General features: G+C 43.9%; 1 protein-coding gene across 1 annotated transcript in view; it reads right to left on the bottom strand.

The window, feature by feature from the left end:
- Positions 1 to 3,372: 3,372 nt before the first annotated feature.
- The window catches only part of YES1 (YES proto-oncogene 1, Src family tyrosine kinase), a gene marked incomplete in the record, with an annotated part of 1,508,191 nt that continues 1,485,930 nt past the window's right edge, over positions 3,373 to 25,633 (bottom strand). The window contains 1 exon segment of the mRNA XM_044065234.1: positions 3,373 to 4,139. Within this exon segment, the coding sequence (XP_043921169.1) occupies positions 3,931 to 4,139 (209 nt within the window).

Below are 25,633 nucleotides of genomic sequence, written 5' to 3'. Positions count from 1 at the left end.
AGTGAAAGGGAGAACTGCTGAATAGCCTCATTTGCGACAACTAACATCTTAGTAAAGACTGTAGGAATGAAGAACGCACTAAATAAACAGCTTGCACTGAAGATGCTCTCCAGAAAAACAGGCTTCTGGTCCCTTCTATGTAGTTGTCAGATGCTGATGCCCCAGTAGGTAATCATCAAGTTTACTAGTACCATTCAAAAGCCTGCAGGAGGCAGTAGAATCAAGGGTGAAGAATGAACCATAACAAATTTCACATACCTGATATGAAAGTTAAAACTGTTTATAGAGCCAGAATTAAAAATTCCTCCAAATTTTTCGGACACCAGTAACAGATTAAATGGACCATCAGCAACAATTCCAATACTAACCAGCTTGTAAGAGAAAGATAAGTGTAAAGTTGGCGAAGCAAGTTTAGACTATACCTTTGTTTATTAAGTAGAGAACCGTCTGACCACAGTAATGGTTATCCATGCAAGAGTGAATCCTGAGAATGTTTTTCCATCCAGCAACAGCCTGAGTAGGATAGTCAGGAGTGCTGGGGGGCTGACTGGGCAGAATTCTTAAGACAGCTCACTGCACAACTTTTGAGGGGACAGGGTGGTCTGGTGCTTAACAGCTGGTCGCTGATGTGGTTCCCTTCTTTATCCAAGATGACTACAAAGACTGAACACAGAAAGAAAGGAAAGGATCATGTATGTACTCAGCAACTGGGAAAAAAAACACTACTACTTTTCTGGATGTCCTATAAAATCTCCCCACAGGCACTGTCCTGGCCACTACATATTCAACACCAAAGGTAGAACAGATCACATGGAACTCTAATGAAGACAGAGTATTAAGGGTTTTCACTGAAGTCTCCCTTTCCTTCTAGTCACAAATGTGGCTAGGTTTTTCCAAGGCTTGCCCTTAATGGGATGTCTGGAAATGATCACATGTGATGGGTAATTAATAACCTAAAGATCCAATGTGATAAAAGAGGAAATTCTTTTACCAAACATATCCATTGCTACTGATACTAGTTCTCTGGGAACAGTGGCCAAGTGTTGTGGTTTCTGAGACCTTGGCAGCACAGGAGAGATAACAGACCAAAAGCACTTATGTGGCACTTTTTGACTATTTATGGTGAATAGTCAATTGCAAACAGGTTGGGGAGGCAAAGAGAGAGTGCCTACTCTTCACTTTCTTGAGGGCTGTTAGCTAACTCTCATTAAAGATGGCAGCTATATCTTAGCTCTCATCTACATGGACAAGACCACTGGACACCTCCCTGATCAACACTGTACTGACTAGGATATGAGTGAGATGACAGTTTCCTACTACAGGGCAACTCCTCCAAGGACAACGGATCAGAGGCCATTGTGAGCATGTTGGATCTGTAACTACAGCCAAGTCTAAATATAGACCTAAGCCTCTGGATCACTTTACCTTCTGCCAGTATTTCTAAAGGAGTCCTTCTCCATCTGGGCCTTGTGCAATTCACCCTCCACTGCAACTAAGGCCTCAGGTTGTTCGCTTTCATAGGACTGAGTCCAATAGTTTTGGCATGGCTTTAACAGCCATCATTGTTGTGACCTGGCCCTAAGCACAAAGCTCTCTCTGTGGTTGTCTTAATTCATGAACTGGAGATTTTAGTTACACTTGGAAGGTTTAAGCTTTTGAGGAACTGCATAGAAACTTTTCAGTGACTGCCCCTTGTACTACAAATGGACAGAGGCAGCTCCTAAATGCTATAACACACTTATGGGTCTCCTCACATTATCTATGGTATGATCCCTTTGCTCTCACTAGAGGTAACATACAATTAATGATTATGGCATGGGTAAGGCAAAATCAACAACAAACAGGATTGCTTAATTCAAGCAGCCAAAGAGAAATTGGTTAAGCATAAAATGGTCTGCAAGGACGCATTACAACTATTGCATGTAAATTATTCCATAACCTACAACAATTAATCATGAATGAATATAACTTATCTCCAGCTATGCAGCCTTATACTGCTAAGATGCCAAAGATGATCAACTTCTATTTTAAAATATATCCACCCCTTTCCAAACCTTCTAATACTTTTCATAGGCTACATTAAATCACTACATCACTCATTATAACAGGAGCAGATGGCACAGTCTGACTTGCTCATTTGTTTATATTTCAGTAACCAGGTTGTCCCAATTAAGATTGCAAAGCTCTTTTTCAGAAGAAATGCAACACACAGACTTAGCTGATCTGCTCAAGAGTCACACACAATATAATTGTGGACCTGGTAAGACTCAAATCCACATTTCAAATTATGCAGACCAACACCTTACTTACTATGCTACACTACCCTCCTTAAACATGCTTGAGCCAGCACAGTTATCAAAAGGAGGAGTAAACATACCAATAACTGCATACGTTTATATCGAATGTATTAACATTTTTATTACATTTATTGGCAACAAGGATAAAGCCCTAACTGTGACCTAAGCTACCAAGTTCAATTTGCAGCTTGGGCATCTGTTGGAATTAGTGCAGGGAGGATAGGGATGTCCATTTTTGGAGAAAAAGGAGGGAAGTGAATACCAAGTGCCATGATGCTTCTTGGAGTAGAAGGGTCAGACAAGCACAGACCTTGGAGGTTGTATGCAATGCACCAAGTCGCTTTGTGGCAGCTTTCATCTCAGGTGTATAGATGCATGCATTGATACTAGGAAAGCATATTAGCCCCTGTGGAGATGTGAGTGGAATCTCCTCCCTACCCACCAGGGCAGGGGTTAAGCATAAAAAATACTTGATGGCTGTCTGTATAATGATTTCTGAGGACTCTTACACAAGACAATGGGTTGTCAATGGTGGAGAAAAAGCACACATTAGTGTTTCCACAGATAAAAGAACCAAGAGTTCAGCAACAAGTACGTGGAACAAGGAGGTACTGTTTATAAGGCAAATGTGCTTTGACGCATTAAATTACATAGAATGAGGGAACGTAGAAAAATGATGACATTCACATTTAGTTTCTGAGTAGTAAATTCTAAACAATTCTGTTGATAGTAAGATGTGCTATCAGTAGTGTGCCAGTAATACCATGCTAATAAATATGATTATTTCACACACAGTTTATACTCTGACTTACGCATGCATTATTCTGATTGGTCTTAGTTTTACACTTGTGTGTTTTTGATATTAAAAGAAAAACAAAAGTGCATTACATCCCTGAGCCATCAAAAACTGTAGCACTCATCACTATTAACAACTGTCAGCTGCACTTTTACAGTACCAAGGTCTTTTGGAAATAGCACTGCTTATGCATGAATATCCATATATAACATGGAAGCATGGATAGCACCTGTCTAGCTCTCAAACAGTTCCAAGTTGAACATAACTGCACCTTAATGATATAATTAAACATTATGTCATTTTACTGCTTATCCAATAAAACAAATCAAAATATTAAGGACCAGTATAAATTCATGCCATTTTCTGGTTACAATGATACTAAAATATCGAACACAGCATCTTCTGGTACTCAAGTCTGCCAGTAATCAAAGTTGATTTCATTAAACACATCTTTTTCTTTATCCAAGATAATTGAAGGTTGAATTGTGGAGTATCAAAACATTTTCACCTTAAAAAGTAAAGATAATCAGATTTCTATGAAACAGACTTTTAAACTTTAGGTAAGAGAACATACTAAAATGTTTGTATTGAAAGTTCTGTCTCTGCTGATAATGAAAACAAAAGTTATGGTCTTGTGAAGTCATTAGTGTTTAAAAAGTTAGTTTTCTTTCTGATTAGTGTTAAGAAAATGGAAAGTGTTTTTGTGCAATTGTGATTTGCTTTTCCAGTTTGCCTTTAAAACTGTGCAGAGTTAAGGCAGCTTTTAGAGGCAGGACATGGGTCTGCAAAAGTCTGTTTATTTTGGCAAATTTTTGTCATGTACTTTGACTGGTCTTATTATAGATTATCACCAGGCTGGTATTGTGGCTCTGTTGCTGTGAAGTAGTCCTCTAAGAAGGACTGTATATACTCAAATGTTGGTCTCTCATCTGGCTCTTTCTTCCAACACAGTTTCATTAATTCATGGAGGGACTCTGGACAGCCTTGAGGACAACCCATTCTAAATCCACGTTCCACTTGCTCAAGTACTTCACGGTTAACCATACCTAAAAACAAATGTATTTGTCAGTGGAGCCGTATACATTTTATCATGCATTTTATATATCAGACTTCAAACTGTAAAACAGTGATCCTTGTTCAGAAGGTAGTCTAGGACATTAAAAGGCAAAGCCATGCATTCAAATGCCAATTAAATAAATTTTTTTTTTAAATTTCTGCTACGCATTCAGCTTAGTAATTACAACAGACTACATTGTAATTCTTTGATCACACTACCCTTTGCTCTTCTATGTCCATTGTTCTTCACATTCGTTCCCAAGTATATACCACTTTAAAAGAAAAGGGCAATTAGTTTTATGGGAGGGTTACTGTATTGCTCTACCAGAATATTTTCTCCAAAACACCTAATGCGTAGTACTGTCAAATAGACGTGAGTGTGTGCACCTACATGCAGCAAGTTCTACAGGGATGGCAGTCTGTATTTTGGTTTTTTCCTCAAACAGTTCACTTGTTGCTAACTTCCCAGTCCCACTGGGGGGAATGCAGCTAATTAATGCAAAAATCGTAGACTTTCCATTCAAAAGCCAGTGGACTTCTCATTACTTTGTTTTCTATGGCACTAACTAGTCCCGACTGAGATTACTGGCACTAAGGCTAGCCAACCATCAGGCCAAGTATCTATGCATCTGAACTACTAACATATAAATGCATTAACCTAGTCATGCTTAACTACAGTGTAAATTTCCAAGACAAGATTAACATGTTTCACGTGATTACTTTTTTATTGCAATATGTGACCAGGCATGTTGTCAACATTTTGTACTTCATTCATCAAGGTTATGGAAAACAAGGTTTCTGGTATGCCAGTCCTCCACTGAAAATGCAGTTTTACACAAAAACCTTTCTAACAAGAGAACTGACAGTATACCTTCAGAGATCTGCTTCAACAGTCATTTTTAACAAAGCCAAACAGACTCATCTCCTCAAAGTAGTACAGCTCAGAGCACATAACTGCACTTTCCCTATCTACTAGATTTGTACACTTACAATAAATGTAGATGTTAAGAGTGTATTCAATGTTGCAGTCCTGACTACTGGCATTTCCTGCCATGAAAGCCTTTGGCCTGCCCAACTATCAGGAAAAAAAATCTTTCTGGCTCCCTGGTGGCAGATGCCCTGATCAGTGTCAATGTCAATACGGTCAGGTATGAAGGTAGCCAGCCTGCATCATGGAATCAGTATTTTCTTGCCCTCAACTAGGAGGAGACCCAAGAAGACAGAAGGTATCCAATGGATAACCTGACAGAGCAAGGGAGCCCAGGAAGGGTCCCTTGGCACAGTTGGAGGACAGAAATAAGCCTACATAGTAGGTTAAGGGGGGCAGAAGTGAGGGGAATATGACTGCAACACTGAACACACACTAAAATCTATATTTATGGTAAGTGTACTCAACTGTGCTATGTTATTCATGACTCACTGTTGCAGTCCTGACTACTGGAAAGATTCCCAAAGCTGAAAAGGAAGGAGGGAGGAGCCTACGGAGAAGAGAGGATGCCCTGCATGACTGCAGTGGCAAAGCCTGCTCTAGAGTTGGAGAAGGCTGCCAAGTGGTTAATGTTTGCTGAAGTTATGCACTGAGGACCAGGTGGCAGTTTCTAAAATGTCCTTGGTGGGGACACCCTTAAAGAAATCAATAGAGATTGCTATTACCCTGGTGGAAAGTGACCTGATTCCTACTGGAGGTACTTTGCCCTGAGAGCTGTAACAAAAGGAGATGCAATGGAAAATCCATTTGGATATAGTTTTCCTAGAAGCTGGCTGCCTTGATTCAGAGGCAAAAGTAATGAACATCTGTTCAGTCCTCCTCACGGTTTTAGTCTTGTCCAGATAGAAGCACAGCTCTCTGTGCACATCCAAGAAATACAGAATTTTCTTCCCTTTGTTCTGAGGGTTGGGAAAGAAGGAAGGGAGATGAATGGCCTGGTTCAGAAAGGTGTCAGTGACCACCCTGGGCATAAAGGAGGGGCTGGCTCTGAGAGAGACCCTATCTTTGTGGAAGACAAGAAAAGGCTCCACTGTCATGAGGGCCTGCAACTCAGAAACCCTCCTGGCTGAAGTGATAGCCAGAAGCAGTGCTGTTTTCCAAGTGAGAAACTTTAGGTCAGCAGAAGCTGATGGCTGAAAAAGGGGTAAGGTCAGCTTCTCTAGCACAAAGTTAAGGTTCCATGGAGGAGTAGGTTTCCTTCTAGGGGGGTCTAATGTGAATTAGTCCCCTAAGAAATCATCTTAAGGGAGCATGGGAAAAAAGAGGGGGGTAAGAAGGCACGTATGCAGAGATGGCAAAAGCATGGATTCTAATTGATGAACAACATAGTCCCTGATTCAGTAGGCCAGTCAGGTATTTCAGGATGTTGGAAATATGTGCTGACTGGGGATCTAGGTGATGGTCTTTGCACCAAATACAAAAGCTTTTCCACTTAGCTGAGTAGGATTTCCTAGTGCTAGGCCTTCTACACTCTATGAGGATGTCTATCATCTCTTTACTTAGGGAAGTACAGCTGTTGGGTGTTGTGGGATCATCCAAGCTGCAAGGCTGAGGGTCTGCAGGTTGGGATGAACTACATTTCCCCCATTCTGGGTGAGGAGGTCTACCTTCTGAGGTAGTAACCATGGGGTCTGGTTGGTGAGCTCAAGGAGGAGGGGATACCAATGTTGTCTTGGCCAGTTTGTAGCTATTAGAATTGCTCTTGGGCCCTCTTCCCTCATTTTGAGAAGGATATGAGGTAGACGGGGAATGGGGGAAATGTGTAAATGAAGAGTTGTGTCCATTGGAAGGAGAAGGCATCTGTTTTCCAGGCGGTCTCCTGTCTATATGTAGGTGTGTGTTTTCCTTGGATGCAGAGAGGTCCACCTGTGGAACTTCCCACGTTTGGGTAAGGTCAGAAGAATCTCTGGATGCAGATGTCACTCGTGAGGGTCCATCAGATTTCTGCCAAGATGGTCTGCGAGAGTGTTTTGAACTTGTGGGAGGTACTGTGCTATGAGGTGTAACCCCTATGGAATGTGCTGTTTCCCAGATTTGCATTGCTAGATGGCACAGGGGTTTGGAATGTGTCCCTCCCTGTCTGTTTAATTACCATGCTACTGTGGTATTGTCTGACTGTATTAGCAGAACACCTGGTGTCCATATTTCCTTGAAGGCTAGCGGACCCTTTAGTCCTGCCATGAGTTCCTTCTAATTGATGTTTCTGTTGTGGGAGTTGAAATCTCACTTTCTCTGGGTTATTCTGGAAGTGAGCCCCCCCCAGGCCATCTCTCAGGCATCTGTGGTTAAGGTTTGACCCTGTGGTGAGAATCTGAATGGGCAGCCTGATTCTGGGAGCGAGCCTTTGCCCACGTTGCAAACTCTTGTTTGAGGCAAGGGATCAGGGGAATCTGGGTCTTTAGGGACCGTCAGCTCTAACACCATACACTCTTAAGGTACCACTGGAGCTTCATGTGTAGCCTGGCAAGGGAAACTATGAGGATACATGAAGCCATGTATCCCGAAGTTTGAAAGATTCCCTTGCTGAGGTGCAATCTCTCAATTGTATCCTGTGGAAATAATCTGACAGAAAGGAGACTTTCTCTGGAGACAGGAATGCCTTTTGGAAAGAGGAGTCCAGAAGGCCCCCCAGGAAAACAATCTTTTGGGCTGGTGAAAATTTGGATTTCTGGATGTTTACTGCAAACCCCAGGGAAGAGAAAATGTCCTGGGTGAAAATGAGATCCTTGAGGAGTTTTGTCTGATCTATGGACAGTAAGAGACAATCATCTAGGTATGGGTAGATTTGGATCCCCCTGGTCCTGCAGAAGGCTACTGCTGGTACCAGGCCCTTTGTGAATACTCTTGGTACAGCAGATAAGCCAAAGGGCTATGCAGAAAATTGAAAGTGATTGGATCCTGCCCTGAAATGTAGAAATCTTCTGTGGGTCTCCTGACTAGGAATGTGCAGGTAAGCATCTTTTAGATATAGAGAAACCATAAAGGCCTGGGGGATATCATGGGTAGTAGCTTTTGAAGTGTTAACATTTTGAACTTTGGCACCAAGAGAAACTGATTGAGTTTGGACAGATCCAAAATGGGGCACCAGGAACCTTCCTTTCTTGGGACAAGGAAGAGCCTGGCATAGAATCCTTTCCCATGTTGAGCTGCAGGGATCAGATCTACAGTTCCTTGTAAACATAGATTTTGGATTTGAGCCACAGCCTCTGCTTTTCGATTTTGGGGGACGTCTGGATAACCTTTGAATTTTAAATGCTCTTTGAAAGTGAGTTTTGCAATAATGTTTAGAACCCATCTGTTTGAGTTAATGCGAGTCCAGATATCAAAGAAAAGAGAAAGCCTTCCTCCTAGCTTTGGGATGATGGTGGAGGGAAGGTGGCTGAGTCGTTGTTGCTCTATGGATGTGGATTGGCATCTAGAACTCCCTTGCCTGGGGGCTTCTGAGGTCCACTGCCTGCCTCTGCAGCTATCTTTATGTGGCCTATCCCTTTGGGGTTTCCTCTGTCTACTCCTAGGCTGGGAGGAAAAGGACCAGTGTTTGGCAGGAAAATTTCTACTGAACCTTGGAGGTTGCACCTGGAGGAAATCTTTTACTGTCTGCATGACTTTGCTTTATCCTTCATCTTCTTGAGTACTCCTGCCTTGGGCCCAGAGAGAATACCTTTGTCCAGGGGGCATCCAGCAAGTTAGACTTAACATGGTCTGGAAGACTTTGTTCTCAGAGCCAAGCATGCCTTCTAACATCCATTTGTAACAGCTCTACAAGATGCTTCCATGGCAACATAACTGCAATGGAGGGAATGTTTGGCTACCTGAGCACTGGAACGACAGAGATCAGACAATTCCTTGGCAAGGTTTTTATCTTCAAGGATAGAAACGTTTTGTTTGAACTGTTCAAGAATAGTCTGTTAATACTTAATCAAATGAAAACTGGCAGTTGAGAGCCCTCGTGGTAGGAGTAGCAGATGTCTACACTTTTTTGGCAAACCTGTCCAGAGATGGGCTCTCTATCTGTGGAAGAGGATTTCTGGATGAACTGGCTCTGGCTCCTTTATGTCCTGCAGTGATAACTGCTGGGTCAGCACTAGGAGTTTTGTGCAAGTATTTATGGGAATCCTGAAGCCTGTAAAACATGTCTGGTTTACATGGGGCAGGTGGGAAGGAATCAGGTTTTATGGAGGCTTCCAGGAAGACATCCTCCACTCCTTCCAGAATGGGGGAAATAGCCAGAGGCTTGTGCTCAGGCAAGTCCAAGAACTCTTTAAATCTCTTTGTTTGTGGGCCCCCCACTCTCATGGCATGGATGGTCTTTCCAAAGGTGAAATCCTCAGGGGGAGAAGTAGAAAGGAGAATTTCCTCAGAATCAGAATCCTCATAAGATGTGTATGAGGGGCCTTCCTCAGACCCAAAGTCCTCAAGGTCTGTGTCCTCCTCAGAAAGAAAGGGAACCTGGTAAAGTAGCCCCTGGAGCTTGCCTTGATCTGACAAAAGATGGCATGCCCTTGGCTAGTTTATTTAAATCCTGCTGGGACCCCTGAAAAGTGGAGCCAGAAGGCCTAGTTTAAGGCCTAGATGCAGAAGCCTTCCTAGCAGTTGCTAAGGCTGTAGACCCTAAGGGTGTCTGAATCTGATGCCTGTGTCTTGTGAGTGTTGAATTAGCATCCCTGGAATGGGCCGAGGCCTAGTAGCAGAGTCTCTAGATGGTGTATGCTCCACGGAAGCCAAGGCCTGCAGAGAAGTCCTGGACCCAACTGATGAGCCAATGTCAAGGGCTTGTGCAGAGGTGGAAGGTTCTGACAACATGGTGGACTCTGAAAGGGTCTCGGGAGAGGCCCGAGTCACTGGTAGAGAAAAAGACAGGAGCTGCATAACTGCCTCACCTTGCTCAATGATCACAAACCTAGAGGGAGAAGCAGGCAGGGAATAACTGTCGTCTGAAGACCTAACGTTTTGCTTCTTTTCTTTCTTGCCCTTAGGAAGTTCACATTCGGAACGACCGATGGATGCCATAGACGACAAAGCAGCAGGCTGCTGGCTAAGAAACTTTGCTAGAAATTCAGCCCTACTCCTAATACTCCTGGTATTAAAAAGCGCACAGAAAAGTACAGTTTTGTACCTACCATAAATGTAGATGTTCGAGGATTCCATTGCTGCAGTCCTTACTATTGGGTATAGTCCGCATCCAGTCGGCCCGAATACCAGAGTATAAGGCTGACGTCGGTCAGGGCGCATTAGACTGACGTCAGTACGTCAGGGTACTAATGCGCATGACCGGCGTCATATCCTCAGTCTTTTCTTGCCCCAGATGTCAGAAGACCCTAAAAAGACAAGGCCCAAAATACCTGTACCAAAACATGAACAATATATACAAAAATAGAAGCAGGTAAACTCACCTACACAACCACCCCTAAACACAGAGGGGAAGGAGGGAGGTAAATTGGACTGCAGCAATGGAATCCTCGAACATCTACATTTATGGTAGGTACAAAACTGTACTATGTTCTTCGTTTTCCATTGCTGCAGTCCTACTATTGGGTAGAATCCCAAAGCAGAGGTAAGGGAGGCTGGCAAATCATAAAGAAGCAGGAGCTGACAACATGCCTTGCAAAACAGCTGTGGCAAAACCAGCCCTAGACTTAGAGTAGATAGGAAGGTGATAATGCTTAGAGAAAGTATGCACTGAACTCCAAGTAGCTGCTTCCAAAATATCCTTAGTTGCCACCCCGTAGAAATGCTGTTGAAGTGGCAGTAGCCCTAGTGGAATGAGGCCTAATCCCAGCTGGAACCTCCTTGCCATGATGGGAATAACAAAATGCAATGCAAAAGCCAATCCACCTAGAAATAGTTTGTTTTGACACAGGCTTGCCCTGAACTCAAAGCAAAAGAAACAAACAACTGCTGAGACTGCCTAAAATCCTTAGTCCTGCTTAAGTAATAACGCAATTGCCTGTGTACATCTAAAGTATGCAAAATCTTTTCCCCTTTATTTTGGGGGTCTGCATAAAAAGTAGGCAAATGAATAGTTTGGTTTAAAGCCACACTAGAAACCACCTTAGGCATAAAGGAAGGATTAGTGCGTAATGATACCCTATCCTTATGGAAAATCAAAAGGGCTCGACTGCCATAAGGGCCTGCAACTCAGACACCCTTCTTGCAGAAGTAATAGCCAACAAAAAGCAGTCTTCCATGACAAATATTTCAATTCAGCAGTAGCCGAGGCTCAAAAGGTTGTAGAGTAAGTTTTTCCAACACAAAATTGAGATCCCAAGCAGGAGTAGGAGCTCACGTGGGGGTCTTATATTTTGCCCCTCTAAGAAACTGCTTGAACAAAGGATGCGAAAACAATGGTGGGTCACAATCATAGTGAGCTGAGATTGCTGCAGCATGAATCTTAATGGAAGAGAAGGACAGACCCTTGTCCAGTAACTCAGTAAGATATTGAAGAGCCATACTCAAATTAGGCTCAGAAATCTCCAAATTCTTTGCTTTACTCCAAAATAAAAATCTCTTCCATTTTGCTGCGTACACTTTCCTTGTACTAGGTCTTCTAGCTTCCCTAATCACATTTAAAACTTGTTGAGGAAGTTGAGACCTGCTGTGTTTCAACACAGAATATGCCAGGCTGTCAGATGAAGAGAGTGAAGCTTGACATTGAGCAGATGACCGTCCTGCTGGGAAAACAGATGTGGAATCAAAGGTTAAGGCCATGGAGGCTTCTTTACCAGACTCCGTAGTAGAGGGTACCAGTGTTGCCAAGGCCAATCTGGAGCTATCAAAATCATCCTTGGCCTGTCCTGTCTGACCTTTAACAGTACCTTTGGAAGAAGAGGCAGAGGTGGAAAGGCATACACATGAAGGTTTGTCCAACTGAAAGACAGAGCATCCACTTTCCAAGCTGTGTGATGAAACCCCTTTGTGCAAAACTGTGGCAGCTGGTGGTTTAGTGGAGAAGCGAACAGATCTATGTCTGGAGTTCCCCATGACACTGTCAATTTCTGAAATACATGAAGATCCAGTTTCCACTTGTGGGGATCCATGATTTGTCTGCTTAACACATCTGCTAAGGAGTTCTGTGCTCCTGGCAGAAACCTTGCCTGAAGAGTTAGGTGCAAGCGTGGCGCAGTCTCCCATACAATCATCCCTTGCCTGCACAGCCCATAAGAATGTGTTCCCCTTGTTTGTTGAAGTACCACATGACAGTTGTGTTGTCTGTTAGAATCAACACCTGCCCTGGAAGAAGTAACTCCTTGAAAGCCAGCAATGCGAACTGGACTGCTAACATCTCCTTCATGTTGATATGTAGATGCTGTAGTCTGGCAGGCCACTTGTCTTGTATCCACTTTCCATTTAGATGAGCTCCCCAAGCAATGTCTGAGGCATCTGTCGGTAAAATCTGACTCGCCTCTGGCCGGGTCACAGAGAGTCCCTTGTTTAGGTGACATTCCTGAGCCCACCACAAAAATTCTCTTTGAAGGCAAGGTATTATTTGAATGACAGTGTCTAAATCCTGGCAGTGCTGTGTCCATACATTTTTGAGATACCATTGTAACTTCCTCATATGCAGTTTGGCATTGGGAAGCACCAGAATACAAGATGCCATGAACCCTAATGCTTGAAGGACTGTCTCTGCAGTCAGCACGGACTGATGAGATAGTTGATGGAAGTAAAGTGATAGACTCTTTTGTTTGTCCGGGGTTAAAAGGCCATCTGGGCTGCTGTATTCAGTCTCACACCCAGAAAGCACATGTCTTGAGAGGGTACTAGACTGGACTTTATTTCGTTCACAGAATACCCTAGGCATCTTAGCACTGCTATAAGATATTCCAGATGCTGTAGAAGGTCTTCCTTTTCTTGAGCCAGAATCAGGCAGTCGTCTAAATAAGGATAGATTTGAAGTCCTTGTAGCCTGAAGTAAGCTATCACTGGAGCCAGAACCTTTGTGAATACTCTGGGCGCAGTAGATAAGCCAAAGGGCAATGCAGAGAACTGATAAAGAGAATTTCCAGCTCGAAACCGCAGATACTTCCTGTAACTTAGCCTGATAGGCACATGAAGGTAAGCTTCCTTGAGAACTAAAGTTACCATCCAGTGATCTTTGCCCAGCAGGTAAAAGCTGTTGTAACGTCAACATCTTGAACTTGGGAATGTCCAGATAAGTGTTGAGGAGAGATAAATCCAAAAGCAGTCTCCACGTGTTCCCCTTTTTGGTACTAGGAACATGCGAGAATAAAATCCTAGGCCCCTTTCTGATACAGGGACTGGCTGAATGATGTCCAACACCCATCTGTCTTGAATAATTAAATCCCAATTTTCTTTGAAAAGAGACAGTCGTCCTTCCAAAGGAGCTGCCATGCGTGAAACTACTGGCAGCTGAAAAGGCAGGTCATTGGGTCTGTTTACGAAAGGACTGACCCCTGCCCTCACCAGAAGTCTGAGCAGGTGAACTCCCTGTTCTAGGCCTAAAAGAACCTTGAGCCCTGCCCCTACCACGTCTAGACCTACCCCTAGACTGGGAATCATAAGCAGGATATGTCCACCCTTTAGCAGGCCAATTTCTACTAAACTTCGGTGGCTGTACCTGCAAAAATCTTTAACAGTTTGCATAGACTTAGCTTTGTCCTCCATTTTCTTTAAAACTGCTTCCACAGGTGAACCAAACAACACATCAGACTGTAAAGGAGCATCCAAAATCCGTGTCTTAACATGCTCAGCCAAATTTTGATCCCTCAACCAGGCATGCCTGCGAAGAACAGAACTAGTGGCAGCCACCCTCGAGGAGGCCTGCACAGCATCAAAACCACATTGCAAAGAATGCTTGCCCACTTGTTCAGACACATAAACTAAATCCAGCAAGTCTTTACAATCAATACCTTCCGCCAAAGCATCCACCTTAGATTTCAATTGTGAAAGGAGATAATTTTGATATTTCAGCATGTGAAACTGACAATTCAACGCCCTCATGGCTAGAGTGGAAGAAGTATACACTTTCTTACCCCACCTATCTAACGCCCTTGCCTCTTTGTCAGTGGGAACAGGATTTTTAACCACAGAGGCCTTAACACCTTTAGGCCCCTGAGAAACAGTTTCTGGGTCCGCCCTAGGACTCTTAAACAAATACTTATGAGCTTGGGCACCCTATAGTACCTATCAGGTTTAACAGGAGCAGGAGGCAAAGAATCAGGGTTCAGGGAAGCCTCTGCAAAACATCTTCCACCACATTCAACACAGGAGGTATAGCTAAGGGCCTATGCTGGGGTAAAACAAGAATTCCCTAAGTCTCTTCCTGGAATCAGAGTAATCCTGGCCTTCCCATTTAAAGTGCTCCCTCATGGAATGCAGAGTCTCTGAAAAAGAAAAATCCTCAGGAGGAGAAGCCGAAGGAGTGGCATCATCCACATCAGAATCAGAATAATGAGGATACTCCAGCAAATCTTCCGCAGAAGACTCAGAAGCCCCTGAACCCTGTTCAAAACTGTCAAACTCTGGTTCCACTCTAGGCCTCTTATCAGGAGGGCCCATAGAACCTCTAATCATAGTAATCAAATCTTCTGCCATTTTAAGCATATGTTTCTTAGGTACAGAACCCGAAGGCTAGGAGAAGCCCCTACTGAAGCTGAAGTTGGCCTACCTCTAAAAGAAGTTTTGGCAACAGAAGGAGAGGCTCTAACTACTTTGGGAAGAGAGGGAAGAATAGTTACCTGAGAAGCCCCTCAGCCTGGCCTGCCTCCTGAGAGGGTACATCCTGTAAAAGTAAAGTTTCTGCCTGAGACTCCATAGAAACTCCTGGCAAAACCTCTGGCTCCACTGAGCCATCTAAAGAACCGGCGTCCGGGACTGCGGTTCATCAACCCTAGGCTTTGCTGTTTTGTCCTTGCGCTTCTTGGCGAAGCGTCGGAGCATCCGGCGGCATTTTATAATTGCAACGCTTCCCAAACACTAATCTGGCACAGTCTAACCTCCTCTTAATAGTGCGTTTGTTAAACCTAGCACAAGAGCGGCAACCAACAACGTCGTGCTCAGGCCCTAAACAAGGTATACACAATGTATGGTAATCCCTATGAGGTATTTGTTTCCCACAAGAAATACAGTTATTCACTTTTCTGACATCCGGTTAAATACTGAGGCAAGAAAAAACCAAAATGTTCCCCAACGGGGTACTTAGCCAACTCTGATTTGGTCTGAAACTCCGGTTTCGGAAATATTTCAGAACGCCAACCTGCACTCGCAAAACTGCTTCTGCATCGGACCACGCGGCAAAAAAGACTGAGGATATGACGCCGGTCATGCGCATTAGTACCCTGACGTACTGACGTCAGTCTAATGCGCCCTGACCGACGTCAGCCTTATACTCTGGTATTCGGGCCGACTGGATGCGGACTATACCCAATAGTAAGGACTGCAGCAATGGAAAACGAAGAACATTGGCAACTAGGGACATCGTGGTCTGGACCTAGGCAAGTAACACAAAGGGAATGAAAGCCTCTGTGTGGGATCTGTTTACCACAAAAGAAAGTTATTAACTTTACCTTACATGAGCAAAGGAAAGAAAAAAGTTCCCTGATGGAGTATTTATTTTGTCCGATGACACCTCTCTCGTACAGACCAACACTTTAATACAACTTTGGGTTCAGCAACAAGAAAAGACCAATTTCATGATGCAGGCTGGCTGCCTTTATACTGAAGCGTACTGACATCGGTCATGGTGTCTGCCAGCCTGGAAGCCAGAAAAAAATTTCTCTGGTAGTCAGGCCGGTCAAGGGATTTCACTGCAGGAAATCACAATAATCAGGACTGCAACAGTGAAATATGAACATCTACAGATATTGTGGCATAACAGTGTAACCTGAACAGTAGGGAAGCAAACAATGTATACTGAAACAAAAGTGCAGTGCACTTAGAAAGAGGAATTAAGTTGTGGCAAGATCTATGACCACTACAGGAAGGATAAAGGTTAAACAGAAACCACATACAGGGGGAGAGATGGAGCACAAACATATGGAAAAACTAAAGACTGGAAGGAACTATAATTTTACTATATGAATAAGAACGGTGCAGTGAAACAGGCAGTGTAAGCAAAACACAGTAAACAGCAGAGCAGAAAAGGTTTGCAGGGGAGAGGGAATAGATATAGGAGAATAAAGTAAGAGAAAGACTGAAAAAGGAGAGAGAAAATTATTTGTTACAACAGTATTAAGTAAACAAAATAATTACCACATTATACAAACTGATTGAGAAGGAACTTGTGGTGTGCTACCTAGGAAGAATGACGGTAACATCAAATATGAATTGGCTAACTAACAGAGATGCAATAAAGATAGGAAAACGCTGCACAGATGAACTGCACATCACTTTTAATGAAAACGTTTGACAACAAACATGGTATGATGGAAGGGTTAGCCAAAAGGAAAAGAAAGTGGCTGACAACCAAACCCTTGTCACCGAATAAGAAAACACAGTAAGTGCTTTCTATACGGCACACAGAGGAGACTAGGTATGGCACTGCATTCAGTAGATGGGAAAATGTGTGTGCCATTCAGAAGATAGGAAAAGTGTGTGCTAGGTACACTGGAGTACTCTCACCAGCCTCACTGAAGGCTATATTTATAGGTAATGGAACATGGCTACTTTTTTATATGGATGATTAAATCAGATAGACCAGTTGATAGCGTTCAGTTCTTATTCCTGAACCTACATGTTGAATAAGCAGCTGCTAGACATGTTTGCTGGACAGCCAGAAGATTCTTCCACAGAAGGATCACAGTAGACCTAGCTAGGAAGTAGCTATGGGAGTAGTGTGGCAGAACTGCTCTACAGGAAATGAGGGAGGAGAGCACACACACACACACACACACACACACACAAAGTAAGAGTGAGGGGAAAGAACAGATCTGCAAGGCTGGCAATGGTATCAACTAGAGAAGTAGAAAGGAAAATGGAAGTGCTATAAAGGTAATGTAAAATTAAACTTTATGTACTCACCACAAGTTGGCATCTGTGTTGTCCATTTAGGTTACGAATCTAATCCTTGAATCAGACCTGGTCGCATACTATAGACTTTGGATCCAACTTTCCAGCTCCTCCCTCTACTCATAATGCCCTAGTCCATTCCCAATACCTTAAATTGGGTATGCTGCCATAAAGTATTCATTAAATAATGAAAAGAGGAAAAATAGATCTTGGAGTAGAGCTCAGACCTGGAACTACTGGTTCCTGCAGGTTCATCAGGTCACTCCAGGAAATGACAAGGGGGAAGTGGGGGGAGTTGAGGAAGAATGAAAATGAACAACACAGATACCTAGTTATGGTGAGCACATAACTTTTAAATCTGATGATGCCCTTTTCATTCATTAATGAATGGGACAGAGCCCCCAGGGACGTGCATCTTGGGTGGCCCTCATGAAAGGATATTTCAGAGAACCGCTGAACCAAAGGCAGCTCTACTTTTGGAAATTAGGTCGTTTGACTCAAAAACCCTTTGAACCTTCGCCAAAAGCTGACTTAAAGTAGTGTTAAATCCCAGGGCAGTGATGGGTCTTTTACTGGAGGTCTAAGGAAGGAACGTACGTTTTAAGAATGCCTTACATAATTTGGAGGTAGCCAAAAGTATAGTTTTGTACCTACCATAAATGTAGATGTTCGAGGATCCACATTGCTGCAGTCATAACCTGTGGGTAGTCCGCTGTCCTCGGTCGGCCCGAATACCAAAGAGCTAGGCTGGCGTCGGTCATGGGCGCCCAGAGCTGACGTCAGCACGTAGTGGTACTTAAGCACATGACCGACGCCATATCCTCAGTCTTTCTTTCCCCAGATGTCAGAAGGCCTTAAAAGAAGGAAAGGCCAGAGCCACAAAGGAGAAAATAACAATAATCCCTAAGGAACAATAATCCCTAAGGAACAACAACCACAACAACAACAACCCCAAACCATAGAGGGGAAGGAGGGAGGGAAAATAGGACTGCAGCAATGTGGATCCTCGAACATCTACATTTATGGTAGGTACAAAACTGTACTATGTTCTTCGTCTCACATTGCTGCAGTCATAACCTGTGGGTAGAATCCCAAAGCAAAGGAAAAGGGAGGCTGGCAAACTAAAAAGCATTAGGGGCTGCTAACATGCCCTGTAAGACTGCAGTGGCAAACCCAGCCCTGGACTTGGAGTAAAGAGGGAGATATCTGGTAATGCTTAGTAAAAGTGTGAACTGAACTCCAAGTAGCTGCTTCCAAAATATCCTTAGTAGCTACACCCCTCAAAAAAGCAGTAGATGTGGCAGTAGCCCTAGTGGAATGAGGTCTAATCCCAGCAGGAACATTCTTCCCATGATGAGAATAACAAAAGGCAATACAATTAGCAATCCACTTTGAAATAGTCTGCTTAGAAACAGCTTTCCCTTGTGAACTCAAAGCAAAAGAAACAAATAACTGTTGAGTCTGTCTGAACCCTTTAGTTCTGCTCAAATAGTAACGTAACTGCCTGTGTATATCCAAAGAATGCAAGATTTTTCCCCCCTTATTTTGGGGATCAGCATAAAAAGTAGGCAAATGGATAGACTGGTTCAAGGCCACATTAGAAATAACTTTTGGCATAAAAGTAGGGTTAGTACGTAAGGAAACTCTATCCTTGTGGAATATTAGAAATGGTTCAACTGCCATGAGAGCCTGCAATTCAGATACCCTTCTAGCAGAAGTAATGGCCAACAAAAAGGCAGTCTTCCAAGACAAAAACTTCAATTCCGATGTAGCTGCAGGTTCAAAAGGAGGCAAAGTAAGCTTCTCCAACACAAAATTGAGATCCCAGGAAGGAGTAGGAGCTCTATGTGGGGGTCTTATATTTTTTGCCCCTCTAAGAAATTGCTTAAAAGGGTGAGAAAATAAAGGAGGGTCACAATCATAGTGAGCAGAAATGGCTGCAGCATGAACCTTCACAGAGGAAAATGACAAACCCTTGTCTAGTAATTCAGTAAGGTACTGCAGTGTAAAACTCAAATTAGGTACCGAGACATCAAAGTCCTTTGTTGTGCTCCAAAGAAAAAATCTCCTCCATTTATCAACATAAACCTTTCTAGTGCTGGGTCGCCTGGCTTCCAAAATGACATCTAAAACCCGTTGAGGAAGCTGAGAACCCACAGGCTCTAAAACAGAATTCGCCAGGCTGTTAGATGCAGGGACTGCACCCTGACATTGAGCAAATGACTGCTTGACTGGGACAACAAGTGAGGAAGCTGTGGCAAAGGCCAAGGAGGCTCCTGAATTAAACTCCTCAGCAGAGGATACCAGTGCTGTCGTGGCCAATCTGGTGCTATTAAAATCATGCAAGGCTTGTCCGCCTGACTTTCAAGAGTACCTTGGTAAGGAGAGGCAGAGGAGGAAAAGCATAGGCGTGAAGGTTGTTCCAACTGAAAGATAGAGCATCCACTTTCCAAGCTTTTGGGTGAAACATCTTTGTGCAAAATTTTGGTAGTTGGAAATTTAAGAGGGGAAGCGAACAGATCTATGTCTGGAGTTCCCCAAGCCACTGTCAACTGTTTGAATACTAGAGGATCCAATTTCCACTCGTGGGGATCCACAATTTGTCTGCTCAATACATCTGCTAGGGAGTTCTGTGCTCCTGGCAGAAACCGTGCTTGAAGAGTGATGTGCAAACTCAGAGCAGTCTCCCACAATATCATTGCTTGTCTGCAGAGAGGGTAAGAATGGGTTCCCCCCTGCTTGTTGATGTACCACATGACTGTAGTGTTGTCTGTTCGAATCAACACCTGTCCTGGTTGAAGTAGGCCCTTGAAAGCCATCAGGGCAAACTGGACTGCTAACATCTCCTTCATGTTGATATGCAAATGCTGTAGTCTGGGAGGCCACGTGTCTTGAATCCATTTTCCATTGAAGTGTGCTCCCCAAGCCAGGTCTGAGGCATCCGTCGTAATGATCCGACTCGCCTCTGGTCGGGTCACAGAGAGTCCCTTGTTTAGGTGACATTCCTGTGCCCACCACCAGAATTCCTTTTGGATGCAAGGTATTATCTGAATGACAGTGTCCAAATCGTGGCAGTGTTGAGTCCATACACTTTTGAGATACCATTGTAGCTTCTTCATATGCAGTTTGGCATTGGGAAGTACCAGAATGCAAGATGCCATGAACCCCAAGGCTTGAAGGACTGTCCTTGCAGTCAGCCTGGACAGTACTGATAATTGCTGGAAATATAGATGGAGTTCTTTGTTTGTCCGGGGTCAGAAAAGCCATCTGAGATGCTGTATTCAGTCTCACACCCAGAAAGCACATGTCCTGAGAGGGTACTAGACTGGACTTTGTTTCGTTCACAGAATACCCTAGGCACCTTAAAACTGCCATTACATACTGTAGATGTTGAAGTAACTTGTCTGTCTTGAGCAAGAATCAGGCAATCGTCCAGATAAGGATAAATTTGTATTCCCCTCAGTCTTAAGAAAGCTATTACAGGGGCCAGAACCTTTGTGAACACCCTGGGCAGTAGATAAACCAAAGGGCAATGCAGAGAACTGATAATGAGAAGTACCAGCCCGAAAACGCAGGAATCTCCTGCAGCTGGGCCTGATAGGAATGTGAAGATAGGCCTCTTTGAGATCCAGAGTTACAATCCAGTGATTTTTGCCTAGCAGAGGCAGAAGTTGCTGTAATGTTAGCATCTTGAACTTTGGAATGTCTAGGTATGTATTGAGAATGGACAAATCCAGAATTGGCCTCCAAGTGTTTCCTTTCTTTGGCACTAGGAACAGACGAGAATAAAACCCTAGGCCTTCTTCTGATGGAGGTACCACCTGGATTGCCCCCATCTGTAAAAGCAAAGAAATTTGTTCTTGAGCCTCCAGCCTTTGCTGAGGAGGTACATCTGGCATGCCTTTGAAAGGAGGAAAAGAGTGAAAATAAAACTTGTAGCCTTGATTTATTATGTCCAACACCCATTTGTCCTGGGTGACCAAATGCCAATTTTGTCTGAAAAGTGCCAACTTTCCTCCTAGAGGAGCTGCCAGAAAGAAGGATCTGGCAGCTGAAGATACAGGTCATTGGGTCTGTTTACGAAAAGGCTGACCCCTGCCCTCACCAGAAGATTGTGCAGGAGAACTCCAAGTCCTAGGTCTGAAAGCACCCTGAGCGTGAGCCCTGCCCTTACCACGTCTAGACCTGCCCTTAGACTGAAAATCCGAAGAAGGGTAAGACCATCCTCTTGCAGGCCAATTCCTGCTAAACTTAGGGGGCTGCACCTGCAAAAATTCCTTAACCGTCTGCATAGACTTAGCTTTGTCTTCCATCTTTTTCAAAACTGACTCCACAGGGGAACCAAAATGAACTTCAGATTGAAGAGGAGCATCCAAAATCCGAGCTTTAACATGCTCTGACAAATTTTGATCCTTAAGCCAGGCATGTCTACGAATAACTGAACCAGTAGCAGCCACCCTGGAAGAAGCCTGAAGGGCATCAAAGCCACACTGCAAGGAATGCTTACCAACTTGGTCAGAAGCATGAACCAAGTCCTGCAATTCCTTACACTCTATACCCTCAGATAGAGCATCTACCTTAGATTCTAACTGACCTAACAGAAAGTTCTGATACTTCAGCATATGAAATTGGCAATTTAAAGCCCTCATAGCTAACGTAGAAGAGGTGTATACTTTTTTACCCCACCTATCCAACGCTCTAGAATCTTTATCCAAAGGAACTGGATTCTTAACCACAGAAGCCCTGACACCTTTAGGCCCTTGAATAATAGTTTCTGGGTCAGCTCTAGGACTCTTATACAAATATTTATGTGCCTCTGGAACTCTGTAATACCTGTCTGGCTTGACAGGGGCAGGGGTAAAGAATCAGGATTAAGGGAGGCTTCAGAAAAAACATCCTGAACCACATCTAAAACAGGGGGAATAGCCAAAGGTCTATGTTGTGGCAAAAACAAAAATTCCCTAAGCCTCTTACGAGAATCCGAAAAATCCTGACCTTCCCACTTGAAATGCTCCCTCATGGAGTGCAAGGTTTCAGAAAAGGAAAAATCCTCTGGAGGAGAAGCAGAAGGACAGGAATCCTCTGCATCCGAATCTGAATAGTGAGGAAAATCCGGAATATCCTCAGCAGAGGACTCAGAGTAATCAGAGGAATGCTCCAAACCCTCTAAATCTGTCTCCCCCCTAAGCCTCTTCTCAGGAGGGGGCATAGAACCCCTGATCAAAGTAATCAAATCCTCTGCCATTTTCAACATATGTTTTTTAGGAACAGAACCCGAAGAACTAGGGCTATGGCCCGTACCAGAAAGACCAGGTCTAGCCTTAGCAGGGCCTTTAGAGACTGAAGTAGAAGGCCTAATAACCTTTTGTAAGGATGGAACCACAGAAACTTGAGAAGCACCCTCGGCCTGGCCTAACTCCTGAGAGGCCAACTCCTGTAACAGTAAAGGTTCCCCCTGGGATTCAGCCGAGACCTCGGCTGGATCCACAGATTCAACTGTAGATTCCATAGAACCGGCGTCCGCAATGGACGACTCATCCGGTTTTGACCTTAAAGATTTATCTTTTCGCTTTTTTGCGGTAGCGGGCGTCGGAGGATCCGGCGGCATGTAGTTACAGCTTACGAAACCAACCTGGCACAGTCTAATCTGCGTTTAATGGTGCGCTTATTAAATCTAGCGCCAGCGACACCCGACTACGTCGTGCTCAGGCCCTAAGCAAGGAATACAGAGAGAATGATAGTCCCTATGAGGTATCTGTTTCCCACAAGAAATACAATTATTAACTTTTTCTGACATCCGGATTAACTGAGGCAAGAAAAGACAAAATTTTCCCCACGGGTACTTAGCCAACTTGGTCTTGGTCTGAAACTCGAAAATTGAAAATTTCAGAGCGAACGGCACTTGCAAATGCTGCTTCTGCTTCGGACCACGCGGCAAGAAAGACTGAGGATATGGCGTCGGTCATGCGCTTAAGTACCACTACATGCTGACGTCAGCTCTGGGTGCCCATGACCGACGCCAGCCTAGCTCTTTGGTATTCGGGCCGACAGAGGACAGCGGACTACCCACAGGTTATGACTGCAGCAATGTGAGACGAAGAACATGTATACTTTTTGTCCCCTGAATGAAGATGTAATATGCCTGCCAATTGTAATTTAATCGTAGAAAAAACAGCACCTTTTTTAAAGATAGAAGGCAGAAAATCCAGTACAGCAGAGACAAGGGGCAGTAAAGGGTCAATGCTGTTTTTCAGAGCCCAAAAGGAAAATCTTTCCCATCAACTCTTATAAATACTTTTGGTGGAGTCTTTCTGCGAGGATAACAGTATGGCCCTTACTGAGGAAGAAGGCCTGGGCTGTCTGGCTATCAATGGAACTGGAGAAACCATGCAGTTAGCCTGAGGGCTGGAATATTAGGGTGATTCATCCCTGAAAGACGTGAAAGAAGATCTGGACTTTGATCCAGTATCCAGGCAATATAACGAAGATGAGACCAAAGGACGTGGAACCAGAACTGGCAAGTTCAAAAATGGGCAATAAGGATGACTGAGCTCTTCAACTGACTAGCTTTCTGCAAGAATTTTGGAATCAGAGGTACTGGAGGACAGGCTTATAGGAGACCGGAGGGTCAAACGTGGACTTGAGTATCTCTTGGTGGCTCCCCCAGAGGGGGGATCAGAGCAAAGTACCTGCTGCATTTGCTGTTGCTTGGAGATGAAACGAGGTTACAACATGGGTGCCCCCAGCAGAGGAAATTTTTTTCTGTCATTGACTGACTGACAGACCACTTGTGAGGCATGAGAATGAACCTGCTGAGTTTGTCTGCTATCAAACAGGTTTTCCCCAGAATGTGCACTGCTACAAGAAAGCGCATGGAGGAGATCATCCATTGCCGCATTCTCATACATTCTTGACAAAGTGGGTGGGATTGAGTTCCCCCTTTGTTTATTGATGTACCAGACCATAGACAAGTTGTCGATATGAACTGCAATGGTCCCTAGAGGGGCAGCATCTTGGAATACCTGCAACACTAAAAGGAATGCTCTCATTTCCAGGATATTGATATGCATATTGGTCTCTTGGGGGGATCACATGCATTGGATCACCCTTCCCAAGAGCTGCCTCCCACCCACCCTAGTTGGGAGGTGCATGTGGTCACTGTGGCCAATGAGGGAGGAAGAACGAAAGACCGGCCTAGATAACTTTTGTCTGACTGGACCCACCAGTGAATATGGTATTTGCATACTTTAACTGGCTATGATAGGGGTTGTCAAAAAAAAAAAAGACAGAATATTAGAAAGCTAGAGTCCACTGAAGGACAAGCATAAAACAGCATGGCAAAGGAAAAAAAACTTTGGCAGCTGCAATGAAACCTAAAGCTTGAAGAATTAGTCTTGCAGGAGCAGCAGTATGAGACAGTTTGATGAACCTGAGATCTGAGTGTACATACACGATGAGATGGTAAGGAGATAATCAGGGTTGTTGTCTTCAGATGGGCACCAATAAACTCGTCTCTGTATTGGTGTCAGTTTTGATTTGGCATAGTTTATTATACCTAGTGACTGACAAATCTAGAGCAAAGTGTCCTTGGACTGCTCTAACAGATACATGACTGAAGCAGTCAGAAACCAGTTGTCTAGATATGGAAACACTCGGAATCCTTGCTGCCTCAGATGAGCTGCTATCACTGCCATACATTTTGCAAACACTCTGGGGTCTGTGGTGAGACCAAAGGGCAGGGCTCTGAACTGGTGGTGACTGGCTCCCAGCCGAAAGCATGCATCTCTGGGAGGGTCTGTCTACTTTTATGTGATAGTACACATCCTAAAGATCTATACAGCGCATCCAATTGTCCATATGTAGAAGGGGCAGAATGGCCATTCGGAACATTGATTTCTTCACATATTGGTTTAGTTTACTTAGATCCAAAATTAGTCTCAAGTCCCCTGTCTTTTTTGGCACTAAAAAGAATCTTGAGTGAGTTCAGAATCCTATTTGGTCTGGTGGGATCTGCTAGATGACACGTTTTTGCAGCAGCTTTAGAATTTCTTGTGCTGCAGCTTCCCTCTGACTGGATGGAACACTGGGGAGCTTCTTTCTTTTGGAAACTGGAATCTGGGAAAAGGGTATGACATAACCTCTGGATATTACTTTTAGTACCAAAGTACCTTTTGTTATAGCAGCCCAGGCTTTTGAATGCAAGAACAAACATCCCCTGACTGCATCCAGAGTTGGGCAACATTTCAGAAGTGCTGAAAGGATCTATACTTAAAAGAATCTAGGGAACCTTGATTTCTGCAGGCCTCCTCTGCCGCAGAGATGGCATCTTCCATTTGAACTCCTTCCTCTACCTCTGAAGGAGTGGTCTCTGCATGACTTCTGGAAAGGTCCCTGGATTTTCAGAACCACATTTTCTTGCCACCTCACTGATTCCTTGAAAATAACCACTGAGAGGTAGAAAATGTAATTCCTATGGCAGACAAGGTTTTCTTTCCTTCTTGTTTACTGTGGTTGTTTCTTTTATGAAAG

Source organism: Protopterus annectens, chromosome 3.part0 (assembly GCF_019279795.1).
Source record: "Protopterus annectens isolate FY-2018-M chromosome 3.part0, PAN1.0, whole genome shotgun sequence".
Lineage (NCBI taxonomy): Eukaryota > Metazoa > Chordata > Ceratodontiformes > Protopteridae > Protopterus > Protopterus annectens.
The sequence above is the reverse complement of the archived record's forward strand: the minus strand, read 5'-3'. Positions and strand labels throughout refer to the sequence as shown.